Source organism: Micropterus salmoides, unplaced genomic scaffold, assembly GCF_014851395.1.
Source record: "Micropterus salmoides isolate LMB-PRFRI ecotype aquatic unplaced genomic scaffold, ASM1485139v1 Ms_hic_scaffold_5, whole genome shotgun sequence".
Lineage (NCBI taxonomy): Eukaryota > Metazoa > Chordata > Actinopteri > Centrarchiformes > Centrarchidae > Micropterus > Micropterus salmoides.
Genome location: NW_024044237.1, coordinates 8,373,988 through 8,394,368, shown reverse-complemented (window position 1 = coordinate 8,394,368; position 20,381 = coordinate 8,373,988). Strand labels below are relative to the sequence as shown.

Sequence of the window (20,381 nt, the reverse complement as noted above, 5' to 3'; positions counted from 1 at the left end):
GGCTTTTATTGCGAAAAGAGCGGAAATGATGGCGACTTTTTAGGGCCGGTGATTGGCTCCACCTCACTGAATAAGTGAAGCTGGGATAACGAGCCACGGGATAACGTTATAGCTGGGCGATTAACGTTATATCATGACGAAACTGTGGAATCCATGGAAAGGTAAGTGAATAACGTTAATTGAAAACGTCAAAATAAAGAAGCAAGAATTGAGTACGTTACGGTTGCGGTTAACGGGGCTGACAGTCTGGTCGTGGCTAACGGTTCCACCGTGAATGACCAAGGAACAAACTATATGAGGGGCATTTTTAATATTCGTTGTGTTTTCTGCTATCCAACGTTGTTATGTTTACGTTACCCCTCTTTGGGGTGGTCTGGATTGGTTTAAATGACCTCAAATAACCCAAACTGCCGAGACCCGATGCGTGAAGACATTTCATGTTCAAAGGCCATTTTATTAAAAAAAAAAAAAAAAGTGGCACTTAAGTGACGCTTTGATAATCAAGTGCGAACGTGGCAGTAACGTTATTTTATTCGGCTGGTGTCCATCAGCAGTATCACCAATTTAGGGTTAGAGAAGTTAAGTAAATGCGCTTTGTGGGTAACATTATCCTAACATGCTTCCCTGTAACTCCATGCGGCCAGGGGTCTAACGTTAATGTTACAGTAACGTTAACTTAATTCATTTATCACAAAACATTAGCTAGGGGCTATTTTAATTAACCACTTTTTGGCCGATACTCCCAAAAATATTCGGTGGTAGCAACTGTGGTGTTATTAATAAAAAAACAAGCTGAATAGAAAGAGATGGTAGAGCTGTCTTGGGAGAGAGTTACTGACATTTCCATTAGTGAAAGCTAGCTTACTGGCCAGAGAAAGTATATTTAACTAACGTTACTCAAGTAGCAAACGGTACTGCAAGTTAAATAATTTTTTAGATGCCTGTAGGCTTACTGCACTGGAGTATTTATAGTTTATGCTGCTTTTTAGCCTCCCCAGGGGGCTCAGTGAATGGAAGTGAAAAACATCAGTGTAACGTTATATATTATAATATTAATATTGGTTATTACATAATCTGTCGAAAGGAGATCACAGAATAGCCTAAATGTGTGTGATTTGACTAAAGAGACTTCAGAGATACAATAGTTTTGGGGAAGCAAACTGTGTTTCCCACTTTGTCAGAATAAATGCAATTAACCTTACACATTTTATATATTTGGTGTAGTCTGAAGTTATTTCAAACAGCAATATTAGGCTAACATAATGGTGATCCTATAGGCATCCAGGAATTGGGCTAAACTAAGCAAGTAAGTTAAACTAAGGGGGGGGTAGTCTTGCTGTTGATACTGTATGTATATTTTACTATTTTAATACGTGTGTACATTTTCACAAGTAATATTCTGAATAGAGGACATTTACTTGTAACAGATTATTTTAATGCTGTGGTATTGCAAAATTGATTTAAGTGCCTTGCCCATAGGTTTACTCTCATGATAATGTGCTGACATTAGCTCTGGCCAAACTACATACAGTACCAATTACAATATTTTCCAGTACAACACAGTACTCAATGACATCGGTCTGTATGTTCCACCGTTAGAAATTGCACTGCTGCGACACAACTGTCAGCATTACATAGAGCCACTGTTTCATGCAGTCACTGAGCTTTATAAAAACAATGAGTATTGATTGTTTTAGTATCCCAATTTGCATTGTTCACTAATGTGGCTAAAATATTGCATCTGACTTTCCTGTGTGTGCAGGACACTGCCTCTGAGAGCCAGAGGGCCTCAGGCTACAGCAGAGAAAACAGAGAGTTCACAGAATCCACTGCAAATGAGAACAATATGAGGCTTCCAAAACGATGGGTAGCACACAGGTAACGTTCACATAACACACCACAAAGACTCCTGTAGCCTGTACTACGAAGCGGGGTAACTGGCTTATCAGGTAACTTCAGGAGTAACTTCGTGACGTAAGGTGTAACTTCCCGGTTAACCCGTATTACGAAAGGTGGATAGGTGTTACCCGAGGTCTGTTGCCATGGCAATTTACACCGCATCCTAAACTGCTCCGAGCAGGTTTGTTGTGGTTAACTCGAGGTTATCCTGTATACGGGACTACACACCACATCTGTTCTCAGTGTTGATGATGAGAAGTAGGATATTAATAGGCTACACATCGCTTCGCATTACGTTCAGAGAGTGAGCCCTGCAGCCTCTGTGATTTTAAAGAGGAATCTTACTTAACGGGATAGTTTCTTAGATGTAGCCCATCTCTAGGCTATAACTGAAGTGTTTTCACATATTTAGATAGACTATTTTACCTGTCCAAAGAATAGGGAGCCAGGGTGAGGGTTAATAAACCGAGAAAAAAAAATCCTAGATGAAAGTGTGAAATTTACAAGAAGAAAAATCGGAAATTCCCTGAAATTAATTTCATAAAAACTCAATCACTCTGGTGTTTTCTTCTGAATACGGCCAATCCAAGGCAAAGTCTCTAAGGTGCATGATAGTGATTGTGGGCTAAACTCAGGAGTATTTCCTCACTGCTAATTCCAATTGCAAAGTTTAATATAACTTTCCAGTGCATGCATAACCTACTACACGGCAAATGTGTGTGTGTGATGTTGCAGCCTTGCAAAGTGAAGTTATTCTCATAAATGTGTGACTCTAATGTCAGAGACTATAAGTTTTTTTACTTGTAGATTAATCTTGGTAATTAAATTCTGTCTCGGATTATTCCCCCTCTCCGTTGGCTCCTTTTTTCTATTGCAATGGACATTGTGTGCAGTTGTACCTGTACATCTTATATTACACATAAAAGAAGAGCCATAAAATACATACATTAAGAACACTGTGAAGATAATTAGGCTACAGATTTACTCAATGCGATGCCAACAAGCCTCCCTGGCTTTGTCGTCCGCCACGATAATTAGATTTAGCCGTTAACTTGATGTTTACACTGGCATGGGCATGCCCATTGTACGTGAACAACAACTCGTTTTAATTAGACAGAGATCACTCTGCTGGTGTGGACGGAGGTTGTATTCGCGGAGCTTAAAGTTCTCCAGCACGAGGCATTTTTTATTCAACATATATAAATATGTCTGTGGAAAATATTCTTGCATATTTTTTTAACTGCCGCGTGTTATGTGTGTGTGTGTGAAGCGCCAGTCTTCCTCTGCACAATTGGTGGCTCGGTGGCTCTGACAGTGTATACACGGAAGAAAGGAGACTGGCACTTCCTGGCTACGTGAACACTCATTGGCTATTGTAGGCTGTGAACAGGGCATGGAAGATTCTATTGGGTCAATTAAGGTGTTACTCAAAAGGTCAACGTGTCGACGCTTTTTTGTTTACACGCCAACTGTAGTTAGGCTATTATAAAGCGACGCAATAGCAGTCCCTGTGTATTATAATAATGTGTTTTAGAATAAATATTTTACTGGATTGGATTGTCTGGACCTTTGCCAACATAACAAAGCCATTTTTGTCGGAATGTAATAAACCTGTGGACTACGGCTTCACAGATAAGTGGTGTCAATTTTGATAATAGGCATTGCTTGAAGTGGGCCATCGATACCAGTAAGTTACTTCTACATTTTACTCTTTGGCATCCCAGGACTTTTCTGCATACCTGTTCCCATTCTCACGTTTCTGCTAATCTCTGGCAGTGGAGACAGAGCAGGTAGAAGGGGTTAACTGACTTGTACCATATCCATATAAAACCAAACAGGGTATCCATGGAAACGGGGCTACTAGAATGTACTCCACAGGAATAAACACTTTGGTTTTACTACTGGAGGCAGGACAAGAAAAAAGGTATTGTTGTGATTTAACAATCGGCTTATTGTTACACACACCGATCACACTCCGTCCTCATTTTAGGGGCCTGCTGCCTTCTTAATTTACCTCTTACTGAACTTGTGGTTTTTCTGCTTGCAATTATAGTTATTCAAGCCAGTGACTTCCTGCATACAGTATGTTTTCAGTATGACAAATTGCTACATACAGTGGGTACGGAAAGTATTCAGACCCCTTTAAATTTTTCACTCTTTGTTTCATTGCAGCCATTTTCCAAAAATCAAAAAAGTTCATTTTATTTCTCAGTAATGTACACTCAGCACCCCATCTTGACAGAAAAAAACAGAAATGTAGAAATTTTTGCAAATGTATTAAAAAAGAAAAACTGAAATATCACATAGTCATAAGTATTCAGACCCTTTGCTCAGTATTTAGTAGAAGCACCCTTTTGATCTAATACAGCCATGAGTCGTTTTGGGAAAGATGCAACAAGTTTTTCACATCTGGATTTGGGTATCCTCTGCCATTCCTCCTTGCAGATCCTCTCCAGTTCTGTCAGGTTGGATGGTAAACGTTGGTGGACAGCCATTTTCAGGTCTCTCCAGAGATGCTCAATTGGGTTTAAGTCAGGGCTCTGGCTGGGCCATTCAAGAACAGCCACGGAGTTGTTGTGAAGCCACTCCTTCGTTATTTTAGCGGTGTGCTTAGGGTCATTGTCTTGTTGGAAGGTAACCTTCGGCCCAGTCTGAGGTCCAGAGCACTCTGGAAAAGGTTTCGTCCAGGATATCCCTGTACTTGGCCGCATTCATCTTTCCCTCGATTGCAACCAGTCGTCCTGTCCCTGCAGCTGAAAAACACCCCCACAGCATGATGCTGCCACCACCATGCTTCACTGTTGAGACTGTATTGGACAGGTGATGAGCAGTGCCTGGTTTTCTCCACACATACCGCTTAGAATTAAGGCCAAAAAGTTCTATCTTGGTCTCATCAGACCAGAGGATCTTATTTATCACCATCTTGGAGTCCTTCAGGTTTTTTTAGCAAACTCCATGCGGGCTTTCATGTGTCTTGCACTGAGGAGAGGCTTCCGTCGGGCCACTCTGCCATAAAGCCCCGACTGGTGGATTGCTGCAGTGATGGTTGACTTACTACAACTTTCTCCCATCTCCCGACTGCATCTCTGGAGCTCAGCCACAGTGACCTTTGGGTTCTTCTTTACCTCTCTCACCAAGGCTCTTCTCCCCCGATAGCTCAGTTTGGCCGGACGGCCAGCTCTAGGAAGGGTTCTGGTCGTCCCAAACGTCTTCCATTTGAGGATTATGGAGGCCACTGTGCTCTTAGGAACCTTAAGTGCAGCAGAAATTTTTTTGTAACCTTGGCCAGATCTGTGCCTTGCCACAATCTGTCTCTGAGCTCTTCAGGCAGTTCCTTTGACCTCATGATTCTCATTTGCTCTGACATGCACTGTGAGCTGTAAGGTCTTATATAGACAGGTGTGTGGCTTTCCTAATCAAGTCCAATCAGTATAATCAAACACAGCTGGACTCAAATGAAGGTGTAGAACCATCTCAAGGATGATCAGAAGAAATAGACAGCACCTGAGTTAAATATGAGTGTCACGGCAAAGGGTCTGAATACTTATGACCATGTGATATTTCAGTTTTTCTTTTTTAATAATTTGCAAAAATTTCTACATTTCTGTTTTTTTCTGTCAAGATGGGGTGCTGAGTGTACATTACTGAGAAATAAAATGAACTTTTTTGATTTTTGGAAAATGGCTGCAATGAAACAAAGAGTGAAAAATTTAAAGGGGTCTGAATACTTTCCGTACCCACTGTATGTCATTTAAGATTCAGTGTTAGGGTTTTGTTGGGTCAGCTGTACGGCCAGGCTGGGCCAGTTAAAGCCTGGTCCCCACCCTCACCAACTTATTAAACTTAGTTAAAAAATACTCTTATTAGCTTTCTACTATAGTCTATAAGTTTTCAGTCAAAAACTTCTCTGGAGACTGTCAAGAGTCGTTGCAAAACAGTTTATTACAATACAGGACAGAAAAACCCGACCGACATCCCTGCAGGTTAGAGGATGGTGTCGAAGCAGACATCGCCTTATATTCACCTCTGTGTTGGCTTAACTACTCCTCTCCTTATGGTAAACCTCTTATCCTCTGCTGCCATTTTGTTTATTCATTATTGTGTGTTGACTTTCTATATTTTTACATTACTGGAAAAGAAGTTCTCCATTATGTTTCAACTTCAGTCTCACCGTATTTTTTCAAAAGTTATACAGGCATAATTTGACACAAAATTGTATTTCTTAAAAAATTAATACAACAATAACATTTAATTGCTGTATCTTTCATTATTTCTTGATTTCATAGAGTAGTCTTGATACAGTGCTGGCTGAGTCTGTCTTGTTTTCTGTTCACCATCTGTCTGTCGCGTTTCTGCTCACCCAGTTTCTGCCGTGTTTTAGTTCATCATCTATCTGTCGCATTTTCGTTCAGCAAGTTCACTCAGAGTTCACACAGGCTATAATAATAAGAGATTGAAAGCTGATAATCAAACAAACTCTTAATCAGTAATTAAACATGTAGTCTTAACATCAGTAGAAAAAACATACACAGTCACAGCGTCAGCAGATTTGGACACCTGCTGCCTCTCCTTTAGTCATAATTTACAGTAGATAACAGTAGAACAAGGCGTGCATAGTTACAGCGTCTGCAGTCAATACTCCTACTCAAAGATCTAACCACAGTGAGCTTGTTACTGTATTCATGTCTACAATACAGCAATCTAAGTAAAGACAAGGCACATCTAGGTAAAAAGATTTAAAGTAAGGATAATTAATAAAATGATTAAGAATGATAAATTTATATAACAGTTTATTAGGGTTTGGGACCATTTTCTAATGTCCATTTTGGAGCATTCTGAGCTGCTTGCTTTGTTTTGATATGTGCATTGCCACCAGGAATCTCCCGCTAATTCAAAATGCACGTACGTTGGGAGGGGGGAAGCAGGGGGTTTCCTCACAGAGCCACACTGTGAATTGTATGTTAGCTTTAATATGTTTTCAAATAATAAATGCATATTTTTATTATTCCTCACTGAAATGTGAATATGTGTTTAAATGAGGTGTAGGCCCCTTGTGTGTCTGAGTGTGCGGAGAAGACAATTCCGAGGAATGTTCGTGGTGATTAAAACATGCTTTCACATGGTGGTAATATTTTGTTTGCCAGGGGACGGTGTTTTACAATCACGATGCCTACTCAACCATCTGCCAGCCATCGCTGATGGACGATGGCATCGTCTAATGGCCCAACCATACCACCTGCCCTTTTAAATAGCTGTGTATGTTGGATCTTGACTGCAAACCTAATTACTGTCAGGCAAACTGTAATTGAGTCCTCTTGGACACATGAATTGATATCCGAATTACAAACCAAAAAGAGTTGAGCTCCTTAAATTTATGTCCGGAAGGGTAAGGTAATAAGGTACAAGAGCTCAAGATTTTTCCTAAAAAGCCAATGTAACTTACCATACTGGATTATGGTTGGAAAATAATTTTAAAAAACATTTGCAAAATATCCCCACATCTGAAAGTTTTCACCAGTGTATTTGTAGAGTTCATGCTCTTCGGCATTGACCTTTCACATGGCTGAATAAACACAAGTTTGGCATATGATTCATCTGCCAATAAGACTTCAACAGTCATCAGTGTTTCCCATTAATTATTACCTAATGATAATCGTTACCTTTTACATTTGAGTTTGTAAAAAGTGAGCTTGGAGGGGATTTTGGGGGTTTTGAGAACACTTTTCATGATGTTGATTTTAAAAATCACTCTTAATTAATATATAATTCACTGAACGGAGAAGCTTTTACTTCATCATTCAGCCCCAGTAGGAAAGCAGGTTGATCATGTTCCCACATGAAATTAAATGCTGTACTCATAGTCAGACATTTCTGAAACAACTGTGGTTCATGGTTTTGCAAGTTCATACAGTTGTGTTTCTTTTTCCATGTGATTTGATATCTGTCTGTTTAACTTGTGGTATTTAAAGAGATGCTCTACATGTTTTCCATATAGGAATCTTTTTCAGCGGGGAGAAAGGGTGTTGGTGAAAAAAGTAAAAAAAACCTCAGAGAGCGAAAGTTAAACTTTACAGCAGTGATAAGCAAAGAGTGTCCCATGATATTTTCACTTTCATTGTTAAAAACATGAACAGGATTTTCCATTGAACTACCATAGATAATAACAGTCTGGACTCTGGGGGGAAGAAAAAAAATGATGTTGCCTCTCACTGCAAAAACTGGTCTTTCTGGTCAGGGCCTAAAACTACCACAACTTGCAGAGAGGCAGCTGGCTTTCTGGACAGTGCAATATAATTTAGCCTATTTGACCAGAACAGATTAGTGCCAACAACAGTACTTTTATCCAAACAAAACGAAGCAAACTATCAGCAAATGCACAATATTGTGAATTATTGTCATACAAGTTTAAAAGTTAGAGGTGAATTCTCATGTTGAGACACATGTGTTGACACATGCGCAATACATTTCTTCAGATTAATATTTTGTGGTGTAGCCTTAAAATTACTGCATTTAAATGCAGTGCTTCATACTTTAACAGAAATGTTTGTCCCTCCTTCGTGTGTGTGTGTGTGTGTGTGTGTGTGTGTGTGTGTGTGTGTGTCTCAAGGCGTGTATTGGTACCGTGGGTGGTTTTAGGTTTGCTGGGTTTGATGATCGTCTTCCTACCGTGGCTTGAGAAAGGAACAAGCAAACCTCTGGACTTGCACGTCAACCCTGCACATAAAAAAGTGAGAGTTAAGTAGGGGTGGGCAATCTGGCCCAAAAATAGTGTCAAAAAATCTATTTAACCTGAATCATGATGTAAATTGCGATCTTTTTTTCTCAGTTTTGACATGCCCTGTAGACCAGCCAGACTTGAAATATCCTTTGAATTTTTTCATTTGCATTTGTTTTTAGATATTAACACTATATAAAAAGCTTAGAGTGCTCTTTTGATTCTACCATCTCACACGGCTGATCCTCCATTAACAGAGACGAGTAGAATTACAAGTATTAGAGTCCCTGTTTTGTCCGCTGTTAACTTGTTGACAGCGCTTTTACCAGAGTTTGTAGCGTGGACAATCTGGATTTACAGTGATGATTGTATCTAAAGAAGGGTTAGAGTCCCTAAGTAACTAAAGAGGGGATAGAGTGGGAGATGGGGAATCAAAGGAGTAAAATAAGCAAAGGTGGGAGACCTGCCTGTTCTTTTAAACTTTTTTTATATTTCCCTGTTGCTTTTATGTAAAGCACTTTGAATTACCTTGTTGTTGAAATGTGCTATACAAATAAACTTGCCTTGCCTAAAGATACTACACAGGTTTCATAATAGTGATTAAAACCAGAGTTTAATTTGAAGTTGAAACAGAAGCCAAAAGATAACAAAATCATAAGATAAGCTAACACAACTACAACTAGATCTGAAATCAAAACATAAAGATGAACAGCTTCCTTTTCTGTGAAAAGCCATGTCTCCAATTGACCTTTAACTAAGCCACGCCCCGATTACGCAGCTGGCCAATCACAGCTTAGTATAGGACTCGCTCTAACTGAGGTCCGACACTTTCATGGCTGCGCTCCAATGACTCTAATGCAAAAGGAGTCGTTTTCTAAATTTTTTTGCTGTATTTTTCCAAAGTATGGTCAAACGCTGTTTCTGGACGCTTGTAATAAAATCACTACCCAGGGAGGTTGAAAGGAGAGGTACGATTAATTCAGTTTCCAAAACCTAAAACAAATCCAAAAAAATGTAGGCTGTGGATTGTTCCTAATGTAATGTTAGTTAGCTAAGCTAGCTAACATAACACTGAATAACGTTATAAAGCCCTACTGTTCTGCTTTTTAATGACTGTAATAGTGAACAGAGACCTACCCAGCTATACAGGAACAAAGTTAATCCTTAATATCATTTTGCTTTGTCCTAGTCATCAGGTGATGCAGTGGTTCACTTTTACTCTGTGATAGGCTTTAGCTTCTGTCTTTATTTGTTTCATATCAGTTTGACAGCCTGAATACAACCTCCAAATGTAAAAGGCAAATCTTTCTGTCTCCTTTATGAGATTGTTTGTTTTTAATTTTTCCAAAAATTGGACAACATTTCTCCAGGTAGTGCAGTTATAGACAGTGGCAGTGCTGTGATAAAAGTCCGACAGGTCTGACAGTTTGACAAACTTAGCAACAGTAAATAAGGGGGGCGGGGCTTGGCCTGTTCGCCTGCGCTGAGAACTGTCCTTTACAACCTTAATGTATAACATAAATCCCTCAATACCAGCATTCACACACTAACCACCTGTTTGCCTGCTGATGCAACTAAGCACGACACCATGTCATCATATAGGAAGTTCTGTACAAGTGACACGGTTGATTAAAGCCACCCCCACATGTCTGAACTAACGTCACCTAAAGATATCAGAAAGATATTCTGCAGTGAAACAGCAGTGAGTTTGTTTGGCACTGTTAGTCACACTGTCATTATGTCACTGCCTTGGAGCTTGTACATTGCTTGTTTTCGTATCCTCTGTTTAACTTGAAGCTGGTGCATGACCACGTGCTCAGAGTTCTGGAGGGTCAATGTCTTACTGGCAGAGCCAGGCAGAGCTTGTTGGCTCGACTCCCTGCTTCCAGTTCTATGAGTCAGCCCTTCCTGTGGAAAGGCGGCCCAATACCTGATGACCTCTTCCTGTATCCACCACCGTTTGGGTTCAGAGGCCTTAAGGATAAAGTAAAGGACCTGCTGAAGCAGGTGAATGCAACTTCTTTTTTCTCTTTCATTCTGTTATATTAATTATCTAGTTAGTATTTGATAATTATTTATGGTGTAACCATATTAATTTAATTTAAAGGGTTAAGTCGGTCACTTTTAACTTTTTGGCAAATGTGATGAAACTGTCACTATATATTCACAGTGGTACATGAGACAAGCCGCCACATATCATATAATATAATAATAATAATAATAATAATAATAATAATAATAGTGGTACACCTCAGCAGTTGATACAACTGTAACAGTAATTATTTCTTAAAATTCCACAAGTGTAGTTTGTAGTAATAATTACAATTTGACCAATCACAATTATAATGCAAGATATTTGATAACAATAAGGATGATATTATTGATAATGCGTGACATACGACTCATAATTCAAGAAATCTGCTTCTACTAATTTACTACTCCAAATGACATTATAAACATCATGAAAACATTTTATAATACAATGATGGCTTGAATGGATTCACATATCAGATATATTTAATTTATGACTAAGCAAATGAAAAATGGATATCTCTGATTAGATGCTAACTAATAGGGTGCACTGAAAATGTGCAAAAAGTGGCTACAAACGCACTTAATGACAGAAAAAGATTAATCCAGTCTGAAATGTTTCATAGGCTGTAATTTATAGGGAACCGGTCTGCTATTTACAAATTCATGCTAGCAAATGCAATTCCGGTGCTTCCCAAAGGTTAGGCAAAGACAGACAGAGAAGAGTGCAGTATGTAACTGCAGTTTAAGCTAATTTGATTTAGGTGAGATTTAAATAATAATAACATTGACTGCTAATTTCTACATTGTCCAGTCCAGTAAAACATAAAGATGAAATAAAAGTGCATCTTTATGTTCCTGGAAGTGCTATTCAGTGCATAAACCTAAAAATTCTGTCTTAATTTATAGCTGCCAGACTCTGACTCCCCGCCCCTTCCGAGAAAGACGTCAGATAAATGTCACCGCTGTGTGGTCATGGGAAATGGAGGCATTCTCAGAGGCCTGGATCTGGGCCCACTGATTGATCGTTTTGACACCATTATCAGGTCAGAAATACTAATGCTATGATGTTACTGTATTAGCAATGTTGCTTGCAGCAGTGTTTCCTGGAGGATTTTAAGAGGCTATGCTGGGTTGGCTTCCCCCCGGAAGAAAATTTTGTACATTTGAAAGTTAAATGCATTCATTTGGTGCAAAATAGAGGCTATATATGAAGAACGTTGCACTCTTGTAAACAAAGCTGTGCTCTAGTAAACTATTTGATCATAAACCCCTTGTAGAGCTATAAATGGTGATGAAACAGCAACACAAGTCAACAAATTTATTTGTTTTCCCTGCAACCCTAGTAGTAAAGTGCAAAGTAATTTACCTTACATTTTATTGTAGTTGTTTTTCTTTTAATGTACACATGTAATATGTTTTGAACTTTCTGTCATGTCTCTCATACTGCAACACTTGTCTTTGTAAAGAGAGAAACTGACAGGATAAAGTCTCTAACCTGCCTGTCAGCTCGCACTGGTCCATTACAGTGAGTTTAGCATAAAATGGCTTTTATATTTGTGCGCTCCAAATTTAGACAGCTAGCTTAATCGCCTTCTCATAAACGAGTGACAGAAACAGATAGTTAACGTTACCGTAGTTACCTCAAAAGAAAAGTGGTTGTCTCAAGTCTGATGCCAAAGTGTGTGAGCATGCGAGCTCACAGCAGCGCCCACAAAACACAACGTTAGAGGTCTGTAATGTTGTTGTGTGCAATTTGAAACTATGGCGGAACACCAGATACACCAGATACCAATACCACGCTTGAGTTTCTGGTAATGATTATCATCACAAAGTCAGCCACAAAGCCATATGATTTACTTTGAAAATCTCTGTGTCGCCCTCCTCCAGGTTGAACAGCGGTCCTCTGGGAGAGTTCAGAGCTGATGTTGGAAATCGAACCAGCATCAGGATGAGTTACCCAGAGGGCACTCCGCTTCACTGGGTAGACACAGACCCACACACTTTGTTTGTTGCTGTGGTGTATAAAGGTGTAGACGTCAGCTGGATCTCTGCCATGATCAACAAGCTCGCTGTGGTGAGTAGTAGTCTGTGTGTCTGTGTTGAAGTTATTTTAAAACTTGTATTGTCAGAAATCCAACTATGATGCTGTTTATTTAAACATAAAGTCTCAATAACTATGAAAATGGTCATTTTCATAGAGCAAAAAGCACAAAAACATCAAGAAATGATCTTGCACATAGCAGTGTTTTACAACAGCTTGTAGCACTGAAGAGTAAATGATTGATATATTCATACATTTCTACCAAAAAACAGTCAAAAAAGCTAAACAATTTCAATCATTTTTAAGCTAAACTGAATTACTGATGACAACCATCATAAAACATAAAACAGTAATGTTATATTTAGCAAATAGCTAAAACACTTAATTTCATAAATGTAGCTGAAAATATAATACAGTTAGTATGATATACATACCGACATGCTGCCAAAATGAAAATTTCACTTCCTGGCAGTTGTTCACAACTTCACAGATAGTTTCAACAGTAACTTTGGAGAAAAAAAAGCTGCAAGTTAATGTGGGGTAACAATTGTTAGATTTGACTCAACCCCTGCATGCTTTAGGAACTTTGCCTCTGAGTGGGTCTCCATTTCAGTTAGCAGTCACTCCTGTTTCATGTTGGCCTTTTCTTTTTAATCTTGATGCAACAGAACATAGTCTTTAAGGGATCAAGATTCAAAAGGTGATCTGTTTAAAGGTCAGAGCTAGGACACATCTGTGCTTTGTGTTGCAGCCTCTCTTGGACTGGCTTTTCTTCTGGGGGAAGGTTCCAGATCAAATTCCTCTTGAGCCCAGCCAGTTCAGACTTCTAAACCCGCATGTCATCAGAGAGACTGCATTAGACCTACTGAAATACCCTCCACCCAGATCACTCTGGTGGGGCAGTGACCAGGTAATACACACTACCCAAACTAGGGATTAACGTGCGTTATTGACGTTTTTAAGTTAATAATTTGTTTTGAGTTTTTTTATTTTTTTATTTAAATGAAATTATGAACTCTGGCTGGTGCTACTCTTTTAAAACAGCAGGTTTCTGTCTGCTGGCTGTCTTTCTGTCTCTGCAGACAAAGCATGACATTCTCCTCCTTCCTCTGTGTGAAGGGGACTTTCCCACCACATGTAGCTGTGCCCACAGTCTGTTGTGTAGGAGAGGCTCCCCCCTGTGTTTGGTTTTGGATATTGCAATACAGATCACTAACCATTTATTTTGCCCATGATAATTATAAATTCTAATGAGTAATGATCCTTTCCCTGCTTCACTGTATCTGTATTTATATAGAAGATTTAAACCGAATATTTGTCTCTTGGAGTTTATAAAACATGTTCAGTGGGAATGACTGACTTTTACTGAGCAACCCCATCTGTATACATTGTCCTCTTTACATTTTTGTTGTATCACCTTTTTGTCATATTTTGGTTGAATTTACAGGCATTTATGTAAAATTGTTCATGAAGACACAAAAGTAAAAATTTATGGGAAAAAAACAGATTGACGTATCAAAATTATTTTGATAACTTTTGATCAGTGACGTCCGTAGATAATCCTGCCAAATTTCAGGTCCATTGCCAAAAATAGGTTTTTGAGAAAAGTGATAAAAAGTTACATAATTTGACATTTTTAGAGCAGAAGACCATTGGAGAAAAGATGCAGATTAATCCAGAGATTAAAATGATGAAAGAAGTTTGGTTCTAAACAAAGCCGTTTTCGAGATAATTGCCAAAACGTAAAGTTGATTGTTATAGCACCACCATGAGGTCTATGAGTGCCTTTTTTTTTTTCTTATTCTTTTTTTTTTTTGAGTAGTGGGTGGAATTTGCAACCCAAGCAAAGCTGCTTTGATCCTTAATAAATTTTGTATGTAGTACTGGAGTAGATAGTACAAGAAACAACAAATGCAGTTTCAGAAGATAAGACTATTACTGATGAGTGGCGAAACATCTTCATGTATCTTACACCTGTCCAGCTGCCCCTTGCATTTAATCTTCCTTGGATAACTTTGACCTGGATGACTGAGAATCTTAACAGACTATTACTTGCCATGTTCCATGGAAACGGACCTCTCTCCATTTTTCTAAGATCAATGGCCGTCAGGTTCATGGGGATAGTTTTGTTTCCGGTTTAGAACCCATACGTCTTGTTTATTACAGCCACGTGTGACGTCAACTACTGACGTAACGACGCCTGCCATAGCCTGGTTTATTCGCTCCAAACCAGCTGATGGATTCGCATTAACTGTTTTTTCTTTTTTGCGACATTTCAAAAGTCCACTTCACATGACAATTAGATGGAAACATGGCTACTGATGGTGTTGTGTTGGAACAGGTTGTGTCAGGAGTGGAAGAAACAACAGTTGGGGAAAATGACGACAATAGTGTGTTCCTCCTCAATAGTGTCTTTTTCTTCTTCTACAGAACGTGCCTACCATAGGTGTGTCTGCGCTGAATTTGGCCAGTGTGCTGTGTGACGAAGTCAGCCTGGCAGGCTTTGGTTACAACCTGTCCCAGCAGAGAGCGCCACTGCATTACTACGACCACCTTCCCATGAGCTCCATGCTGCAGCAGACCATGCACAATGTGGACAGAGAGACCGAACTGCTACAAAGCTTAGTAAGAGAGGGAGCCATCACTGACCTGACGGGGGGCATTCACTGCTCCTTCTGCCCCAGGTGACCCTGAGAACATTGAGCATTAAGTACTTTCCCTTTTTGTTGTAAAATGCTTTTCTAAAAACAAGTGACACACTGTACACGAAGACAGTAGCAAGACCAAAGGACTTATAAATATGTGAGAAGAAAGGAAGAAAAGAAATACAAGGTGAGAGAGCTTTGTGAAGAAAAGGACATAATGACAAAAGTGACTGGTAATATTAGCACCTGCTGGCCATTACATGTTCACATTCATCCAACCCATACATGTGTAAACCAACCAATGAATGAAGTTTCTTTGCTGATAAAACATTTTCATATGAAAATGAATAATTTTGATTTTCAGTATTGCAGACATGTATTACAGGTGGTTGAAATATCAACCTATAGACCCCAAATGAGCACCTTGTGCTGATAGGATTATAAATATTATATGGTACATGGATACCTCACCCACTGCTGATTTTAGGACTTCTTCAAATGGTAATACAATATTGTCTTATTTGTATCATGATAGTTCTACTGGTACTATGAGTTAAAATTGTAGTATCAGGCTAAACTGAACCAAACCATTCCTCCACTGGTTATAATTTATATAATTTTGTCCTCTTTCAAATTGAGTGGTTTTAAATATTTTCCAATGCATTTTTTAAGAAGTACAGTATATTATTTATTTATGTTAACCCTGGAACAAATGGCTCTAAGTTACAGAGAAATGTGACAATTACAGATGCCAGATGTAGATTGATCTGCACCAGTCCAAGATGTCTTCAGGGACACTTTTGGAGCAGGCTTTAAATAGTTGGAACTTAAGTTTCATTATTGTTCTTTTTACAAGTGTTAAAATAGATGCTGGTTCAGTGTTATCTCCAGAATATTGTGCCATACTACAAAATGTATTAGCACATCTGATTATTCCAATGTAAATTAGCAACATAACAATTTTACAATACTTTGTTTAGTTCTCTGTGTGTTTTAAGTGGTAGCATTTTTTTATACCGAAGAGCTCCGATTTTCTTTTACAACTGCACCTTGTTAATTTTCTTCCAAATTGGCTAGTCTGTGAAAAATTGTGCACAAATGAAAACTGTTAGTCATGAATTGTGTTTTATTTTTATATACATTATTTATTTTCATTCTTTGTAATATAATTAATAACATTCAGACTGCACGCACCTGTCTGCTTACCTTTGAAATGTTAATGTATTTATGTCTCTTTTTAAGCTAAAGCTCAACATTTCTGTTGTCATTTCTTCCTGTGATCTTCATTTTGAGGGAGAGGATCAGTTCCTGTGTTTTCATTAAAATATTTAAAAACACAGCTGATGTCAGAACAAGTTAATTGAAAAACATGTAAAAACAGCCATACACTCAGTTCAGATGTTAATTTTAGATTGTTCTCTAATGAGTTTTAAAAGAAAATGTAGTCATGTTTAAAATGGACACCAGTCTGTGTGACCAACAGAAGGAGATAAATGCATCTGCCTGCACGGCTCTTAATTATGTGTTTATGAGATAAGATAAAAACTCCAAGAAAGTTTAATGGTGCAGCTTTTGTTTTCAGTCTTAATTTACTGTTGCTGGACTGATTATTAAAATGTACATATGATGGAAATTAACATTAACATTAACATTACATTGTGAGTAGTTCATTTAATGTGAATGATTATTCATTAATCATTTCAAAGTTATGTTTCAGTTAACACTTTATGGTATGTCGTTTTTAAACAATCACGATTTGAGCATTGAACTCTCCCACTCTTGTCCATTAATGTACTGTTTAGATAAATCTACAATTCACATTACTGCTTCTACTGCTGTCAACCAGCAGATGTACCTGTAAAGCCGTTATGGTGAAAACCTGCAGAAGTCTGTTCATTCTGTAAATTTAAAGTTACAGTAATTACGCCACAAGTAAGTTCAGGATACTTCAAGTTAGATATAGTTGCTACTCAGCAAATCCAAAGCAGAGACATAATGAAACACTGCACTTTTTGAAAACACTTAGACACTGACAAGCAGTTCTGTTATATACAACGTGATTGCTGAAGTTCATGTATAGGTTTCAGACAAAGCAATAATTAAATTCAGTCCATAATGAACCTACCACTATTGGACCAGTTGGAAGAGGAACAAAGCCAAGCCCTTCACATTATCGTACAATCGCCTCGTGACCATAGACTGTATATAAAAAGCTTGTGACCTGCAAACAGAGTGCACTCTGCTCATTGCACTATTGTCTCAATCTGTTTGTATTGTTTTTGTTTTTAGTGTATATATATGTGTTCTCTACAACGGAGTATTAGGGCCACATTAAGAAAAAAAAAAATTGAGGATGAAGATTTTTTATTTATTTTGCATTTCGAGAATAAAGTCGAAATGTCGAGAATAAAGTAAACTCCTTCAGTCCATCAGATCACGCTGGAGCGACTGTCCGCTATGCCAGCTGCCATGTGCGCAACACCATAGACACAGGTTAGGCTACATCCTTGGAGTGTAAAGGTGAGTTTTTGAAGAGATGCTACCTTATTCTTAACTGTAAGAGAAAGCCGCATGAAATAAACACGTAAAGCCTATTTATTTATGCTTGACATAAATATGTCGTTACCATTGAACTATAAACTACTAGATCATGTGAACCTCTTGTGACTGTTGTATCAATTTTAAAGGACCACTATTCGCTAGAACACCGGTTCCCTGTACCTGGCAAAAATGTCAGTCACCGTGACAGATTTCCTACGAGATCGGGCGGTCCCAGAAGAAGCCCTCACACTAATGGAGGAGCAAAAGGTGCATAGGGCTGAGGGAGAAGTCCAGTATTAACACATTTATTCTCTGAGAAAACACGTTTAATTAAACAGGATTATCGATTGCATTGAGATTTGTGACTACTTATATTTCAGTTTGACTTAACCTCAATTAATCATGCTCCTGATAAAGAGCTTAAAGATAGACATTAATAACATCAGTGGCTGTTTCCAGGCCAGGGTCAATTATCAACTTAAATTCTTAAAAAGCATTTTCTTCAATCTGTCTGTGTTTGATGGGCATGGTTTGCACAATACAATTGGTTATAATGTGAATTCAAGGTTGATTTTTATAACATTGACCCTTTACTGATATTAATCTTGCCAACCATGATTCCTATACAGCAGTATAGTGTGATCATATAGAGTCAAGCAGAGTCAGCTGATTACTTACAGATACATTGACATGCAAAACGTCCAGGAGCACCTGAATAAGATATCAAGAGTCTATGTGAATGGATTGCAGACCTCACTAAATTATTGCACACATGGAAAGAATGACAAAATTATAACTACAAAACAATTTACTTAATGAAGATAATTTTGAACCCCTGGAATGGATCATAAATAGGCTGTAGTTATTAAACTGATGATTATAATATGGCTAAAATTAAAACTGGTAATTGGCATTATAATGACAAAGCTTTGTGTAATTTCATATCCAAAGTAATTAGATGGAGCTTAAACATGGAGCTTCCTGTAGAGTCCAGTACAGTAACAAATACTGTAATAGGCTAATGTTATACTGTTCTTTGGTCGATTTGTATTTTTTCTCCCTTATCATGGTTTTTCTTTGTTTCACAGATCGACATAGATGTCATCCTGCATATGGACGATTCAGCTTTGGCTAAATACATTCCTTCATATGGAGACAGGATTGCACTTTTCAATTTTTGTAAACATCAAAAGCCAGTCTCAAAGCGAAAAATGGGTCTTCTTGAAAAGCTGAGGGAGAAAATTAAACTAAGAAGGGAAACCACAGAAAGTCAAGAGAAGCCTCAAACCGCTAAACCAAATGCCAGATGTAGGCAAACTACACGGACTATTGAGATAGGTTGGATACACCAAGACAAATGTGAAACTAAACAGGTTAGAGCAAAACACGGAGGGGGGCACTAGAAAGGTTGTTATGGACATCAATAGTGGATTTAATGAAATCCTGAAAGAGGGAAAAAAATCTTTTTTTCCCAAATGGTGTTTCAAGTAAAGGCCATGAATCAGACTTCACATTTAATGTATGGGACTTTAAACAAAACTCTTTTTCTGAAGATCTCTCAATTGGCAAAATTTATGAAACAGTCAAGCTACCCAAGCTGCGTTTCTACATTGCCACTCAGCCAAAACCACAATCAGATGAAGATGCCTCTACCAGCGAGTCTGAACACAAAGATGATGAATCTAACTTTGGGGTGGATGAAATTATTTTTCTGACGGCCAATCCATGTCTGAGGAGTCCAGTTACTCAGCACAGGACCAGGATCAAGCCGGTTGGCATCACCCAGTTGCCACAGATCGCTCAATCGCTACAAATCACACAGTCATCACAGATGACCCAGTGGTCTCAGAGATCCATTTTATTTTACCAGAGATATTGCAGGAGGATGCAGTTGTTCTTCAAGAAGTAACACTAGGAGATGACCAATATATCTCTGACCCTGAAATTACATCTGGCACACACACAGAGGCAGAATTTGATTAAGATGACACACTGATTTATCAGCCTGACACACCTGACAGCGCCAAACAAAACTGATTACTATAAATCATGCTAATTGTTTCAGTGACATGATTCAAGCATTTTCTGATCCCGAGACTCTGACCAGACCACTGGCAGTGACACGATTACTCCCAGATAATTCTGAGGAAGCTGGTAGCGGGTGAGGGTTTCTGAGAGATGTCTTCAGTGCATTTTGGCAAGAATTCTATGACCGTTGCACACTCCGGACAACAATGAAAGTACCCTTCATCAGACATGATTTCAAGGCTGACACTTGGAAAGCTATCGGCAGAATTTTACTGAGAGGATACAAAGACTGCCACTACCTTCCTATCAAGCTTGCACCTCCTTTTGTTGAGGAGATGTTATTTGGAGCAGTGTACAGTGATCTGACAGAAGCCTTTCTTCAGTTTGTAAGCCGCCAAGAACGAGAGCTCCTCAGGCAAGCTTCACAAGATTTCTCCTCGGTTGATCCTGATGACCTGTTGGAGGTCCTCGATAACTA

General features: G+C 38.6%; 1 protein-coding gene across 1 annotated transcript; it reads left to right on the top strand.

The window, feature by feature from the left end:
* Positions 1-28: 28 nt before the first annotated feature.
* st3gal5 (ST3 beta-galactoside alpha-2,3-sialyltransferase 5) lies at positions 29-16,673 on the top strand. The gene is made up of 8 exons (XM_038699336.1): positions 29-161; positions 1,763-1,878; positions 8,507-8,627; positions 10,412-10,621; positions 11,555-11,691; positions 12,536-12,722; positions 13,441-13,599; positions 15,120-16,673. Exons 2-8 carry the CDS (start codon positions 1,847-1,849, stop codon positions 15,375-15,377), a joined length of 1,104 nt encoding a protein of 367 aa, XP_038555264.1. The 5' UTR covers positions 29-161; positions 1,763-1,846; the 3' UTR covers positions 15,378-16,673.
* Positions 16,674-20,381: the final 3,708 nt, after the last annotated feature.

Excerpts from the sequence above, each read along its gene's own strand:
- st3gal5 (XM_038699336.1), top strand. The coding sequence starts at position 1,847 with ATGAGGCTTCCAAAACGATGGGTAGCACACAG. Across the intron at positions 1,879-8,506 it reads AAACGATGGGTAGCACACAG|GCGTGTATTGGTACCGTGGG; the intron begins GTAACGTTCACA and ends GTGTGTCTCAAG. Across the intron at positions 11,692-12,535 it reads CGTTTTGACACCATTATCAG|GTTGAACAGCGGTCCTCTGG; the intron begins GTCAGAAATACT and ends GCCCTCCTCCAG.